Source organism: Gastrolobium bilobum, unplaced genomic scaffold (genome assembly GCF_033153095.1).
Source record: "Gastrolobium bilobum isolate Gb01-03AN ecotype WA unplaced genomic scaffold, APGP_CSIRO_Gbil_v1 utg21994, whole genome shotgun sequence".
Lineage (NCBI taxonomy): Eukaryota > Viridiplantae > Streptophyta > Magnoliopsida > Fabales > Fabaceae > Gastrolobium > Gastrolobium bilobum.
Window position 1 is genome coordinate 178,637 of NW_026896998.1, and position 15,527 is coordinate 194,163.

At 34.0% G+C, this 15,527-nt stretch overlaps 1 protein-coding gene across 1 annotated transcript; it reads left to right on the plus strand.

The window, feature by feature from the left end:
- The first annotated feature begins 760 nt into the window (after positions 1 to 760).
- On the plus strand, positions 761 to 4,395 carry LOC133303274 (transcription factor MYBS3). The gene is made up of 3 exons (XM_061503160.1): positions 761 to 1,218; positions 2,848 to 3,056; positions 3,550 to 4,395. The coding sequence occupies exons 1-3, from the start codon at positions 906 to 908 to the stop codon at positions 4,078 to 4,080; spliced, it is 1,053 nt and encodes a 350-aa protein (XP_061359144.1). The 5' UTR covers positions 761 to 905; the 3' UTR covers positions 4,081 to 4,395.
- Positions 4,396 to 15,527: the final 11,132 nt, after the last annotated feature.

Sequence of the window (15,527 nt, forward strand, 5' to 3'; positions counted from 1 at the left end):
TTATTTCCTGCTTGCATATAAAAATAAGTGAATTTAACTTGTTCTTTTCAAATTTATGTACGTGCAGCCGGAGAAATATAAAACTCTTATATTTATTTTTGAAATATGAAATGAGCAACTAATAATAATAATTTAAAAAAGCAAAAACGAAAAAGCAAACAAGAGAATCCACATAGATTTGGAAACTAGATGGCATGAGACAAATAAAATCAAAATCACTTTCGCCATATATTTGTTGCAAAGGATAAAGTGATAAAGTTTGGATCCATGTTTACTCTCCAACCGTTCTTTTCCTTAAACAATCAAACACTCAGATGCTATCCATATTGACCAGATGATACCAACTCAACATAAATAAAATGACCAAATGCTCGCCATAAAATTTTTTTTTTTACTAAAATTAAAAGAAAAAATATGATAGGTTTATCCTATCGTGTCTTTTCTATTTTGACCACCAAAAGAATCCTTAAAATAAATTATTATAACTAATCATAATGCAGTGAAACAAAAATGAATTTCTGAAGTAAAAAATAAAATAAAATTAGTGGAGTTGTAAAAGAAGCAAGAAAAGAAGAAGGAAAGGGCAAAAGAGTGATTGCAATGCAAAGTTTAAGCGACTAGTGATCCACCGCGTTCTACTGAGATTAGATTGAAGGGCTTAAAATAGAATACCAGAAATAGCCCTGGAATTGTGAGAAAAATACCGAAATCATCCACGAGGCACGTTTTCCTTAATTGCGCGAAGACATGCATTTTCTTTCCTTCTAACTATTCTTTCTTTTTATCCAAAATTCCATCGCATCGTGTTGTTGTTGGTTGTGGCTGGCTGGTTGCTTTGTTGCCTCCCTTCCTCCCTCGAATCCTGTGATTGTTGTTTCGACCGAGTCAGGCGGCGTAGAATCGGCATGACTCGGCGGTGCTCTCACTGTAGCAACAACGGCCACAACTCGAGGACGTGCCCGTCACGCACTGGTGGTGGTGGTGGTGGAGGAGTGAAGCTTTTCGGGGTGAGGCTGACGGATGGATCAATCATAAAGAAGAGCGCAAGCATGGGAAACCTCAACCTCTCTGCTCTTCACCATTGTTCTGTCGCTGCTGCCTCATCTCCCAATCCCGGATCCCCGTGCTCCGACCCGCCCCATGAGCCTGACGGCTACTTATCCGATGACCCGGCCCATGCCTCCACCGTCGCTAATCGCCGTGGAGAAAGAAAGAAAGGTATCATCATATAAATTATTCTTATTTTCTGCATTTTTTTATTTTTTATTTTATTTCTTTCACCTTTCATAAACATTTTGAATTTCCTTGCTTTATAAACTTTTTTTAATATAATATTATTATTTAATCATGTGAAATTCGGAATTGGTTTTTTTTTTTTTTTTTTTTTAAATTTCACGGAAATGAAAAATCAGTTGGTGGTTAATGATTACGATGGTAAACCAAACATTCTGCCGTGTTGTATTTGCCTTTGAATCTCTGGGCATAAACTCCAATGAATTTTTATTTTTATTTTTCCCTCTTATATCTTAATGGTATTTTGGTTTTCTTGTTCACATTTTACGGAACTCATTTTTGTCTGATTGGTCCAGGCTTGCTGGCAATGATGGCATTTAATGTCATTATTCATGCGTAATTTGGATGAATGTGAAGTATTTATTATATAGTATGCGTAATATATTACAGTATTTTGAGACATTGGCCAACAAGGGAAAGTTGACATTGGTTTTAAAGAATTTTTGATAATTATGCTTAGTTTCTTTCATGGACAAGGGGATGGCGTTGGAAAACTGTATATGTCACGGCATCTATTAAATTTATTTCTGAATAAGGGTAACCGGTCCATTAAGTAATTAACAAAAAAAGTAAATTTGCGATTTGATTATTAGTGGCATTCATTTAGCACAAGACTCTGTTTATTGCTTGAGTCAAATTGCCTTTCCGTCCTAAAACCACATGCAATGCTCTTGGGTGGCTTAACTAGTTCAAGTACAATTGCATGTATAGCTGTTGCATATTCATTCAGTTCAAGTTTTTTGTAAATGTGGCAAACATGTAGCCACTAAATACTAATTATGATCAGCTTGAAACCCGGAAAAGTAGGTGCGGTTATTGTTGTGTCTGGCTTTAAGACAGACATAATCATGAGTTTTGGTTTTTATCCCTTCTGAGAGAAGTTATATTCATATGCTTATTAGTTTACTAGCAAAGATTATACAGGGCTAAGAGCCAGAGATATTTGTAATGACAAACTTAAAATCAAATGATTTAATGGCTATGTTTGCTTTCTGAAATTGTTAATAGCATGTGTTATGTGCATCGCTTTTTCATAATAATTATTGTAACTGCATTAAATTGTATGACACTGTATTTTTTTGCAATTTAATTGGTTAGCAAATATTTATTAAGTTTTTTCTTCCTAATTTGAAACCAACAAAGTCGTTGGTTGTTTGCTATGTATCTTAAGGTAAGGTGGTGTGGTGTATAGTTAATTTTTGCCAACTCATGTCATTTATGAGTTCTGAAAGTTTTATGGGCCATAGTTTGACTTGGTGTCATTTTTAGGTAATTTTTCAATTACACGAAATCTTTGACTCCTGCGTGGATGATATCTGGTTCTAGTCCCTTTAAGGCATGTCTATTTACCAACCTAGAATTGTTGCTACCTTGCTACTTAATTGTTTTTATGTCACAGCCTCTCAACTTTATTTTCCTGTCTCCAAGGATATTAGTTGCTGTATTGGACTGTTGCATTTTATCAAGGACAGTTGACTTATTAAGCAGGCTGTGTACCCTTTTGTCGCTAGTAATTGGATTACTTTTCTCAACATATTATTTTGTGTCTTTTAGGTGTTCCATGGACTGAAGAAGAACATCGGATGTTCTTAGTTGGTCTCCAGAAGCTGGGCAAAGGAGACTGGCGTGGGATAGCACGTAATTTTGTTGTGTCAAGGACCCCTACTCAAGTAGCAAGTCATGCCCAGAAGTACTTTATCCGGCAGAGTAATGCTACCAGGAGAAAGAGACGTTCCAGCCTTTTTGACATGGTTCCAGATATGGTTGGTTTTCATTCATCATATCTAATTGAGCATTATTCTTGCACACATCATCATGCCTACATGTTCTCTGACAAATGTAAACTAGTGTGGTCCTTGCTTGTACATGAACACCAGTCGATAAGCAAGCTAAAAGTTATCATTACTCGCATTACAAGTTTCTTGTTGACAACTCGAGTCATGTCATTTAAAAAAAACAAAGTGGTGTGCTTTGCTTGAATTCGTTTAAACATATTCTATATATAAGACTAAGGGAAATATGGTGTTATATTCACATATCTATAACATGATGACACCTTGACGGTGTTGGATTTCTTGACAGTTGTTCTTGCTTTAGACAAAAATTTCTGTTACTATGACACAGAAACCTGTATTTGCTAATGAATGCAAATGGGATCAGCGTCATTGTAGCTGTATATTGACTGAGTTATGTTTGATGAGTATTACGTATGTTTTTTACCTCTAGCTAATAGTTTCTCTCTTAATCATATGTCAGTCTTCAGATCCACCTTCGGTGCCAGAAGAACAAGTACTACTTCCACCTTCTGAGAACTCACAGCCTTGTAGTGGAAAATCACAGCCTTCATTAAATCTCTCTCTGAAGTCTGAATTTGAACCCATGGAAACTACTTCTCAAGAAAATGTGGAAGAGCCCAATGAAACTATGACAGGGTCAAACAGATTGACACCAATGGCTCCTGGATTCTTCCCAGCTTATATTCCTGTCCCATTTTCCATATGGCCATCAATTGCAGATCCCTTTGGAGAAGTTAACGGAGGAGAGACATCTCATCATCAGGTTCTCAAGCCAATCCCGGTCATTCCCAAGGAACCTGTCAATGTTGATGAACTTGTGGGAATGTCTCATTTAAGCATTGGGGAAACACAGGTACTTGATAGAGAGCCTTCCCCACTTTCCTTGAAGTTGTTAGGAGAGCCCTCAAGGCAGTCAGCATTCCATGCAAACGCTCCAGTTGGTGGTTCGGATTTGAACAGTGGCAAGAACAGTGCAATTCAAGCGGTTTGAGCTTCTGGTGAAGACAGTAATTTAAGCGTTCTTTTGGTCATCTTTTCATTTGTACTATCATATATAATTTTTTCTTTTCTGAGCCAGTGTTTAATCTCCCAAGTAGTAGAAGTTATATGGTGGTATGTAGCTCAGGTTAGATCAATTCTTGGCAAATATTTATTCTTTCTAACTGTAACAAATGAAGCTTAAATAATCAAATATGGCCAAGAGGGGACCTGTTCCTTTAGCCTTGGTTATAATATTTGGCTAGCCAGCACCATGTACTATGCTTGCTCCTGCATTCCCGTTGTTGATGTATCAGTTTTTATGTATTACGGCTTGTGTTAAGCCACTCTTTTTTTTTTTTTTTTGGGTACACAAGTCACTCTCTTTCTTTTGCCGTCCTTGTTGCACCTGTATAAACGGGCTAACCCAGCCCATATTTTTTTGTGGGTCAAATGAGCTCGGTTTATTCGCCTAATCAAATGAGCTAGCCGGCCTGATCAGTTTTGGGCAGCTTTCCTTTACTCAATCCGGGTCGGTCGGTTGCCCTAGGATCGTGAAAAATGGGTCTGATAGCTCGTATGGGGAAACTGATGAATATTATTTTTGCTTTTAACAAATTTTTAGTAATTTAGTATGAAAAATGATCTATTTACAAATTTTTGCAAATTATATTATGTATTTCTGGAAGTACATAGTGTAATTAGTATACTTCCGAGAGTACATATTGTAATTTCTAAATATAACCCTCCCCGTTTAGTATATGGTAAACAACGAAAAATCACCCTAAAGGGTAATTGGTCTTGGATAGACTAACTGTACATAATTAATTTTCTTAGACCAAATCAATAAATAATTGATACGCTATCAATTTTAAATTTAAAAATAACTATCACATCCTGCATGTGTTTCAGGTAGGACTCTACCAGTAGGATTTTTTTATTGTGGTCCAGGACCATGTTATTGTTTTGTGGTCCTTTTTCAAAAAACGTAAAATTTCTTCTCATTTATATCCATTTATTCTTTTCAAAGTCTCTCTCACTCCTTTTTTCCTCCTATATTTAGAAAAGGAGCACTTGCTCGGGGCATAATAAACATCCTCCTACCAGCATTCCATTAATTATCATAGGTGGCACCAGGGTCAGGGATTATCCCAAACTCGATGTCTTATTGGATTATCCATTATCTGATGATGAATTTTGTTGTGGGGTTTAACAAGGGAAAATCAAATGAGTGCAGATAAGACAAATTACTGCCAATAGAGAAAATCTGATTTTGGAAATATACAAGTCTGTATAATCTTCTAATGAACCTTAGTTTGCAAAGCATGATTATCTTAGGGTGCTTCATTCAGATTTATGAAATCTCGAATTCAGCCAAGCATTGGATTACGTATATATATGATGAGTGAGTGTGTGTGTGTGTTGGCAAGATAGGAGCATATTGTGTTGACCTCTCGTAACTTTTGAAAATGCTAACAACTGCATGCATTATATGGTATATATCTTCTCTAGAAAGGATGACAAATCGTTACTTTTTTTTAGTTTGCCAGTGTTTTTATCATCTACATGGGGCGAACCGGAGTAGTGGTAAAGCTGTTTCCTTGTGACTGAAAGATCACAGGTCCAAATCCGGGAAATAGTCTCTTTGCAATTATTTACAAAGGTAAGACTGCGTAGAAGGATTGCCTTCGTCCCACGCTCGCTAGTTGGGTTTAATTGGGGAGTGGTTTTAGTGTTTTTATCATCTCTTTTCTGGTGGCCCAATTATCATTATTTAGTCCTTTCATTTTCCAGGTTTTGTTACAAGGATCCTGTCTCAAGCATTTGGATAAAATTTTGGCATACAGAGGAAAAGTTGCCTTTGGTGGGGATGCTACTAGCTCCTTTCAATTATGTCTTCCAAGCAGTGGATTCTGAAGATGATGAGTAGAATTGATGCTTCCAGACAAGAATAACCCCCTAAAGCAACCACAGCTAACATCTCCATGATTGCATCAATTCCCACAGGCTTGGATTATTCGTGTCAGTGCACATTTCTTGATGAGGAAAGGAAAGAATTGGGATACTTTTTTTAGGTCCTGTGAGCAGCTAATTCTCCAACGTGCAACCCATCTGGGGGCCCTATGCATTGCAATCATCTCATTTTCAATGTAATTGGATTTTTCTCGCTTTAGGAAATAGCAGATGCATGCAATGTTTTCTGTTATACACAAATGAACATGATAGCACTTTATGTTAAGATTCTAAACTTTGTGTTATGCTTAGTAATTAAAGGTTCTTTCGTTTTGGCGCCTATTACCCTGTTTAGTTTAGTTTAGTTTACACTTTACAGTCTTCGAAATAATTTCTAATTTGAAGACATCTAAACACTAAAAGTCATCGTATATTGCCATGCATATTGCTTATTTTGTTTATTTGTTTGTTCTTATTTCTTTTGGTTATGTTGGTAGTAGTGATTCTGTATGGGTTGTTGGTTGAAATGGTACATACCCCAAATTGGCTTGAAAAAAAAAAGACTTATACGTGACTGCTACTCTTGCAGATGCAACTTTTATATGGATCCTCAAGGTTATAGTTTCATATACATACAGGGATTGATCATTGTCCAGGTGGGATTCTTATCAACATAGGAGATAGTGATAAGAGGAAAAAAGACTGAGAAACCAGATTCTGATCCTCTTCCACCCACCTAAAACATTCGACTTTTCAACTCTTTTTACAAAGGAGAAGATGTGACCACATAAGAAAATATATCATTGGAGGAAGGGTAAGCTGTTAGTGTAGATGAAATACGCCCTAGTCCTTTTACTCCACTGTGGCATAGGAAAAAGGAATAAAGAAAATAATACAAAGAGAATCTCTTCTGCAATACTTGTTTCTCCTTTAAAACATTTCGCATTGCTGAAATTGCATAGAAAGAAATGACGAGGACCACTGATATGTGCAATGCAAGATTCTTGTGTCAGTAATTGAAAATTTCCCTTCATAATTTTTTCTCTCTCTCTCTTTTTGTCACAATGATTCCCCTCTTGGTTATTCTCTGCGCACCATATCTTACCACAGTGAAATCTGACATTGTACTAGTTTTTCCTAATTCTACTTGTATAAACAGAAAGCCAAATATTCAAGAAGAGAGCACTTGAACTACTTTATGTAGCACTGATCATAAATATACGGATAATAGAATGGAAACGATTGAGTAGTTGAAATTTGAAAAGACACTGATATTTAAGATTGCTTTCACCATTTTCCATCACATCCAACTTTGCTAATGAGCCATTAGTTTTTCATTCCATGTGAATCATAGACGATGTGACACATGTCCTAGTGAGAAGTTAAAAGGGGTTGACTTTGTTTACAAATTTGGTAGGAGGGAACTGTTCTATTAACTATCAAAATCAGTTGTGACCACTACTCCGTCTTCTTTGTTACTTCCCTTTCCCTTCCTCTCTGATTCCCCCTCCTTGTAACCTTCACCGTTCTTTCATTCCCACCCAACTCCATCTAATTTCGTGCAAACAATCAATGCTATGGTTTCCTTGCATCATTTCATACTTGATTTCCCTTATTGTTGCTGTTTTATATTTTTAAAATAAACAACATGTTCAAAAGGCATGGATGGTTTAATTTATGGGTTTAATTTTTTTCCCGTCATAAAGTTGGAAGAAAAAAAAAATTATAACGATAAAGACTAATATAATCCTGAAATAAATTAAAATTATAAAAAATACATTTTTCTCAACTTTAAAACGACGTCGTTTTAAGTTCAGTGGAGATACATTAAACTCCTTTTTTTTTTATAGCGATACATTAAACCCTTAATTCATATAACACTATGTTTTTTTTTGTCATTTTTTCCTATGCTTATAACTTGGAAAAAAGAAGAAGTAATAAGTAATTGTACTCCCCTTAAATTGTCCGCATTAAATTTGAAGACATCAATGGGAATATATAACGGGAATAGAAGGCATTCAAAAACAAATAAAAAAAAATTATAAGTGTTGTAAAATATTATTTTATGAAGGTACAAATGATATAATTATTCTCCATTTATAATTTCGTAACCACCAAATTATAGAGCATTAACTCTTCCGTTCATAATTGTAATCTTACACAAGAGAAAACTATGGAATAATGAGTATCCAAATTTCACCTTACTTCCTTTTGATTTCTTCTCTTTTCACTCACCTTCTCTTGTAATACTATTTCCCCTTATCTCTCTTTCTTTACTTTATAACACTAAGGATAATATTAAGTGAATTTTCAAACATTTATTTTATTATCTATTAATAGGTTTTTAAATATTTATGATAAAACAAAAAATTAATAAATGCTTCACAACTTATTTTAATTATAGTATTTTTAATAAGTATATGTTTCAGCCAGCTCAAATGGCCGACCTTAAGCACGAACCCAACAATCTAGCCCACACCCAAAGCCATGTACGTCACCTCTCCCTTTGAGGAAGTATATGACTTTTCTCCCCAATCACAAGAACATACGGTCATGATATGTTGGATAATGGCCTTAACGCCTTCAAGCAAGGCAAATACAGGGGATGACAAGTCAAACCATCCCATCGAGCCTCATTCTCCCTTATCGCATTAAATGTCAAACCCCATCTATAAATACACCATCTCCATTACAGAGAAGGGTATTGTTCTAATATATTCATGAGTTGGGGACATTGATCATATTGCCACTTTTTAGGCAAAAAATTACCGGATTGTCACGCCAAGAAAAAAATTTGCCAAAATACCACGTCACAATCTCGCTGGTCTAACAAGCGAGAATGGTCTGGACACGTGTCAGCGTCTGAATGGTAAACCATTCTCGCTGAGCTGCTCAGATAGAATGACAGAATGCTGACACGTGGCAAAAGTACAAGCATTCTCTGGATGTCTGTACTTTTGCCACGTGTCAGCATTCTGTCATTCTAGCTGGGCAGCCCAGCGAGAATGGTTGACCTTTCAGACGCTGACACGTGTCCAGACCATTCCCGCTTGTCAGACCAGCGAGATTGTGACGTGACATTTTGGCAAAAAAATTTCCTGGCGTGACAATTCGGTAATTTTTTATTAAAAGGGTGACAATGTAAGAACCTGCACCGCTAATTAAGGAAATTAATTAGATAATTATGAGATAATTCCATAATTGACCCTAATAATTATTTTGAGGCTCTAATAATTATAGTGAGCGAGTAATAATGTTGAAAGTCGCTTTTCGGACGAAAAGCGCGGATACCGGTTCTGCTAGTCGATATAAATGCGTACCAAAAAAGTATCCCGGAAAATTATAATAAGTGCATGATAATTCTTAGAATAATATATAGGACTTGTAAAACGAGTTTCAGGTTAAAATAATGAGAAATTGTGCCAGAAACTGATACTGACTATGAAAAACGCGTATCGGAAAGGTGCTGCAAAAAATATAAGAAAAATATGATAAATCTTATAAAATTGAGTAGGTTCAGAATCTTAAGTTTGGGATTAAAATGCTAAGCGTAGCTATTTTTGCTAATACTGTGTGTTTGATGTTAAGTGAACTATATATATGACTTTTGGGCTCAAAACCCTAGGTTATTCTATTCCTACGTGACCTTTGGAGGCTGATCAGCCCTTTGGTACTGTTCCATTGCTGGTCACCTTGCACCTTGTGAGCTAAGTGGCCTTTTCTTCCTTGTTCTTCATTGAATCTTCTCCCGAACACTTGAGTGAGTAAGGGTTGGCCTTGGTGGTGAGTAAGGAACCTCTTTCTGAGTTTAGGTTCAGCATTTGTGGGGCTTAAGGAGCTGTGATTCTGAGTTGTGAGGGTTAAACCTTTGTTCATGTCATTTGTGGTGCCAAGAATTGATCTTTTGGCTTAAAGGACCAAGCTTGGTGTGCCACTTTTGTTTTTGAACCAAGTCAGAACCTTGAAGCTGAGTTTGGAGCTCCAAGTTACCTCATTTTCAGAGTTTTGGTGCATTGGAAGGTATACCATGATCACCCATGTGTATTTTGATGTTTTAAGCTTGTTTAAGCAATTAAGAATCGTAACTTGAACCATTTGATAAAAGGAAGGTGTTTCTGGGTTCATAACATGTTAATAAACATCTGTTTAAGGAGTTCGTGGACTCCAGATCGAGTTTGGATCATTGGAGGTCGATTTTACCTTTAAAACTCAGTTTTCTGCATTCTGTCGAAGAAGTATTCGAATACTTTTCGGGCAGTATTCAAATACTTCCTGGAAAAAGGCAGTAATCGAATACTTCGCGAGACAGCAGCGACCTAGTTTAGTAAAGTTGCGATATATCGAGCTTCAGAGCTCTAATTTGAGTGAGGTTTGGACCTATATGAAGCTAACACATAGGGTTACAACCCTGTAAATTTTCAGATCCATTGGATAAGTGGATTTTTCTCAGTGTATGTTTGAAATCGAGACCCTATTGCTGGAAATTCAGCTTGTTGTAGGAACTTTGCAAAAATCATAATCAGAGTTATACAACTCTGATTGAGGCATAAGATATGTCGAGGGAAATCTTGAGATGTCTAGTTTAACATAGTAAAATCTTAGAGTATTTGGTAAAGAGTTGCAATGGTAGTTTTTATCTGGTAGTCGAATACTCATGGCAGGAGTATTGGAATACTTTTCTGGGAAGAAAAGTATTCGGATACTTTTGAAGAAGTATTCGAATACTGGAGAGTATTCGAATACAGTAAGGTTTAGTATTCGGATACTTGGGTATTCGGATACTAGGGGAAAAGTATTCAGATACTTGGTAGTATTCGAATACTTTAATGAAAGTAATCGAATACTTTCTGGAGAGCTGGAGTATTCGAATACTACTCATGAAATATTCGAATACTTCCTGCAGAAACAACATGTAATGAGTTAAAATGAGTAGGAAAGACTTAATCACTTAATGTAATTTGAGCTATGATTATTGATGAGTAATTATGGTATGGGCAGATTGTGATTGTGCTGTTTGTGGGCCTTGAGCTGTGTGGACTCTTGGTTTGGATAGCTAGCTTACAAGGTAAGTTTTCGTGTCCTCGATTTAGCCATGTTGTGGTTCCACCATGTCCCATGGGGATCTGGTTATATGCATTCTGTGTTACATGCTTTGGATACTTGAAATGCTGTTGAGCTTTATGTGTAATGGTTTTTAATATGCATGTGTTGTTCCATCTTGACGGTATGCCTGAGTATGTGGCGTCATACAAGACGATGATCCGGGGTGAATGCAAGTAGCATCTTGCACTATTTGTGGGTATTAGACGTATATAAATCTTGCATTTCTTTGGCCAGTAGAATAGAATTGACACACATGACATGATTATCTGCTGCATTGCACTATTTTAGAACTGATGATGATAAACTGCTTTTGAACTTATATTGCACATGTAAGTGAGCTTGGGGTGGAAGATCCTTGAGGACCCCTTGCCTTACTGAGATTTCTTGTTTAGAGATCTCACCCCACGTTTGGGGAATGCTTATTTCTGGTTCAGGTAGTATGGAGACTGATGTCTCTGTCGGCAGGAGGCCAGAGCTTAGTTGATGATTATTGTTGTTAGTTATGCCGACCTGTGTGAATGCTGGAATTGGATGCTGTTTATGTTTTCTGCACTTATATGCTTATGTTGTTGTTGTTGAGACTGATGTTGGGTTTTGTTGCCTTATTTGGGTGAGCATGGGGTTTGTCCATGCCACTTTGTGGTTAGTACTCTTAGTTTGAGTTGTATAAACTGTTAGATGGTCCGGTCTAAGTTTTGTAGTTCTGTGACTAGAGACTCATACTTATGTTATTTAATTAATGAGGTGTTTCAGTTAGTTGTTTATTGCAATATACATACAGGCGATGTTTTGAAAATGGTTAAGTAATCAAGTTGGTAATGGTTAATGATATCATAATTGAAAAGAAAAAGATATTCCGCAATTTTAATTAAGCGCAGCTTAATACGATAACATGATAACATTACCGGATATATACGAGATGTTACAGACAACATGGTCAATGTCTCCATGAGTTGTTACTCTGTTCAATTAGAGAATCACCTTGACCGTTAAACATCACACCCCCTTATTGATTATCGTCTCATATCGTCAAAAAAGCTTCTCAAGAGTCTTGATTTATACTATTATCATAAAAGCCACCCTATATTAAAATACACCCGATTCGTTTGATCACAGGACAACTCAGTATCATATCAACTTCTAACACTATGCCACAACATCTTTAATTCTTTGATTTCACAAACCATGTGAGAATTTGGGTAAAGATCTTAAATCAAGTTATGATAAATATGATAATGATTCTTTGATGTATAAAAAAAACAAAGAAGAAAACGCTAGGTGTTTTCCTTTTTTATAAAATAAAATAAAATAAAACACAATGGGAATTCGTTCATTATGATGGGACAGGATCATTACACTAGTGTCAAACTAAAAAGTTTAACACTTCATATGAACAGTTGGTTTTTGTCAGAGTTTAACACTTTATCTCAACAGTTGATTTTTGTCAATCTGACACTAATATTTTATTAAAAATTAATAATTAATTAATTGATATAACTTAATAAATTATAATCATTAAATTGATGAAAATCAATGGTTCAAAAATTTTATTTTAATGCCGGTGTCAAATAATCAAATCTCATTATTATATATTTAAATAGAGAATCGTTGGATTTGCAGGTGAATATAATCTTGAATATATCGATAAGTAGATCTAAAAGCGTAGAAAGAAAATTTAAATTTGTGTATTTAATTACGGTTGTTTGTACAGTGTTATTCATTCTAGAATAGACTAAAAGTATAAATATATCAAATAAATATCTCAGTTAAATATTAGCGAATGTCTTTTCATCGAATAAACGACATTCTCCAATTTTTGTTACTAGTTCGTCCTGCTTTAAACCGTACTGCTTAAAACATATAATGCATGTAGTATCATGAAAGAAATTATGGCAACAAAAGTTATTTTGTTATGATATGATGGTGTAATTTATATGCATTATGTCCGTAAGCAAGCTTTTGGGGTCACTTTTGAGGATAAATTCTTTGTCTCATGCGATGCCCAATGATATTGTTTTAGGAATTTCTTTAAATTAATTTTTCTTTTGCTGGCAATATCTAACTTGAAGTGAGAGCTCAGGGCATATGCTAATTTGGTATATGTCTCACCTATAAAAAAAAATTTAAAATAAAATAAAAGAAAGAATTTCTCCCTTAACTATTATTCTTTTCTTTTATACGTCTGTAAAGCACAGAAAGGAATATGTAAATGCATCTTCATCTTCGTTCCAGAACCTTTCTTTATCTCGTTTTTGGACAATTTGCATTTGGGTGGGGCGACACAGTGGTGCATGATAGTGGATCGATGGCTGAGTAAATGATCAAAATATTCATATCTTATGGCTGCTTCATTGTGTTTTTTAAAATAGAAAAGTACCTTTAAGTTAATAATAGAATTGGGACATGATATATCATAAATTCTAAGATAATTAGATAATTTTTTAAAAACTTAAAAAAAAAACTAAAGTGCTTTTCTCGTAAATAAGAAAAAATGTTTTCTAAAGAAATTATATCATAAATGCATTTTTTAAAGTTTATTCAAACCAATTATTAATTTAATAATTGAAAGATTAATCTAACCTCCTTGTTTTGTTTTCCATAATGTTTAACATTTTCCCGCATTATTTGAATCTTTCGTTAGTGAGCCACGTTAATTTGATATTACATTAAGTCCCGGGTACAAAGGAGATATTGGCTTTAACGCGGGTAAAGATTTTGAGTATATGATATTTATATAATATGTATATTAGGTATAATAATCCTATGTTTATATATAAGGATTTATATTAGTATATCAAACATGTTTTTTTCGTGAATAATAAAAAAATACCAAAAAATTTTACATGTTTTGTCCATCATAATAAACATGATGACATACAAAATATTATTTATCACATAATTAAATCTCTTATATATATTCTGAGTATTAAGAAATTATTTTTGAAAAGATTATTTGATACTATCTCAAAATTAAATAAAAATAAGTTTTCAACAAATGTTTACAAAATATTAATGCATTATTTTATGGGAGAATCGATTCTCGTGCTCTGCATACTCCTGGAAAATCATGCCAGCATTTTTTTTTGAAGTGGTGGGATCAATTTCAAAAATTGATTGTATAACATAAGATAATTTGTCTCCTATCTTAGAAGAATTGATTTTCTCTTATTTTATTTAATATCAAATGCTAAAAAAAAAGTTATTAGAATTGATTTAATGATAAACTTTTTGAATAAATTATATTAAATTATGTGTTTAATTTTTACATGTATATATAAAAAAAAGCTAAAAAGATAGCAAACTGAAGTGTTTGGATTAAATGAACAAGATATATTGTCAATTCAATGTTCTGTATATAACAAAGTGCGATGCTCAAATGACGGGGCCTAGGGTTCCGTACAACTACTATTAAAGTATTAAATCTTTTTTGCAGATTAGTTAATGGCATATGGTTATATTTTTAACTACTTCGGTGGAAAATGATTTGGCAAATTCATTCTGTCTAAACTCGTTGCTAATTTGGTGGCCTATCATTTCATATCAGGTGGTACCAAATTTTAAAAAATTTATTGTAAAATTTCAAAAGGTTATAATTTTTGACTTCGAATCAATTTTTTTTTTATTTTACGTAACTTTTTGATATTTATGTGCTAACAAATTTTTTTTCCAAAAAATATTTTTTTATGCCTTGTTTGGCATGTTTTATCTTTGTAAATGATGTTATTTAATTTCTATTATTATTTTCACTCTCCAACTCTAAAAATAATCTTTCGAGAATTTTTAAGTGTGTAGATTTTAAAAAGTTATATAGAATAAAAAAATATATCTAATTATTTTAAAAAGTTACAAAAAAAAAAAATTACAACTTTCTGAAAATGAGTTGACTTTTTAACTAATATGCTCGGGCAACAAGTCTCTCTTGTTCTGCCACTTGACAGTTGAAACTCATTGACAATGAATTTGTTAGTGTGGCATTCACATAATTTTTTTTGGGAAAACATGGCATATATGTAAGACTTTTGGGTCTGTTAGGATGAGCTTTTTTTTTTTTTCAAAAGCTACTTTTTTTCAAGAAAAAAAGAGCGCTTCTCACTTTAAGTTGGTTTAGATGTCTGTTTTTAAAAAAAACATAAGTCACAAAAAAAGTCAATTTTTTTTTTTAAAAGCTAAAAATTTTAACTTCTAAAAAAAGCAAAAATCAAATATTTTTTAAAAAAACCAAATTTTTGAAAAAATATATAAATAGTTTTAACTTATGTAAAAAAAAAAAAAAAACACTTCTAAAATAAAGAAAATATAAAAATTACTTTTTGTGTAAGCACAAACAAATGGGATCTTAGTTCGCACGTGACGCTAAAAACCCTTTATGTAAAATATGCATGTAAGTGTAACCATCAACTAGAG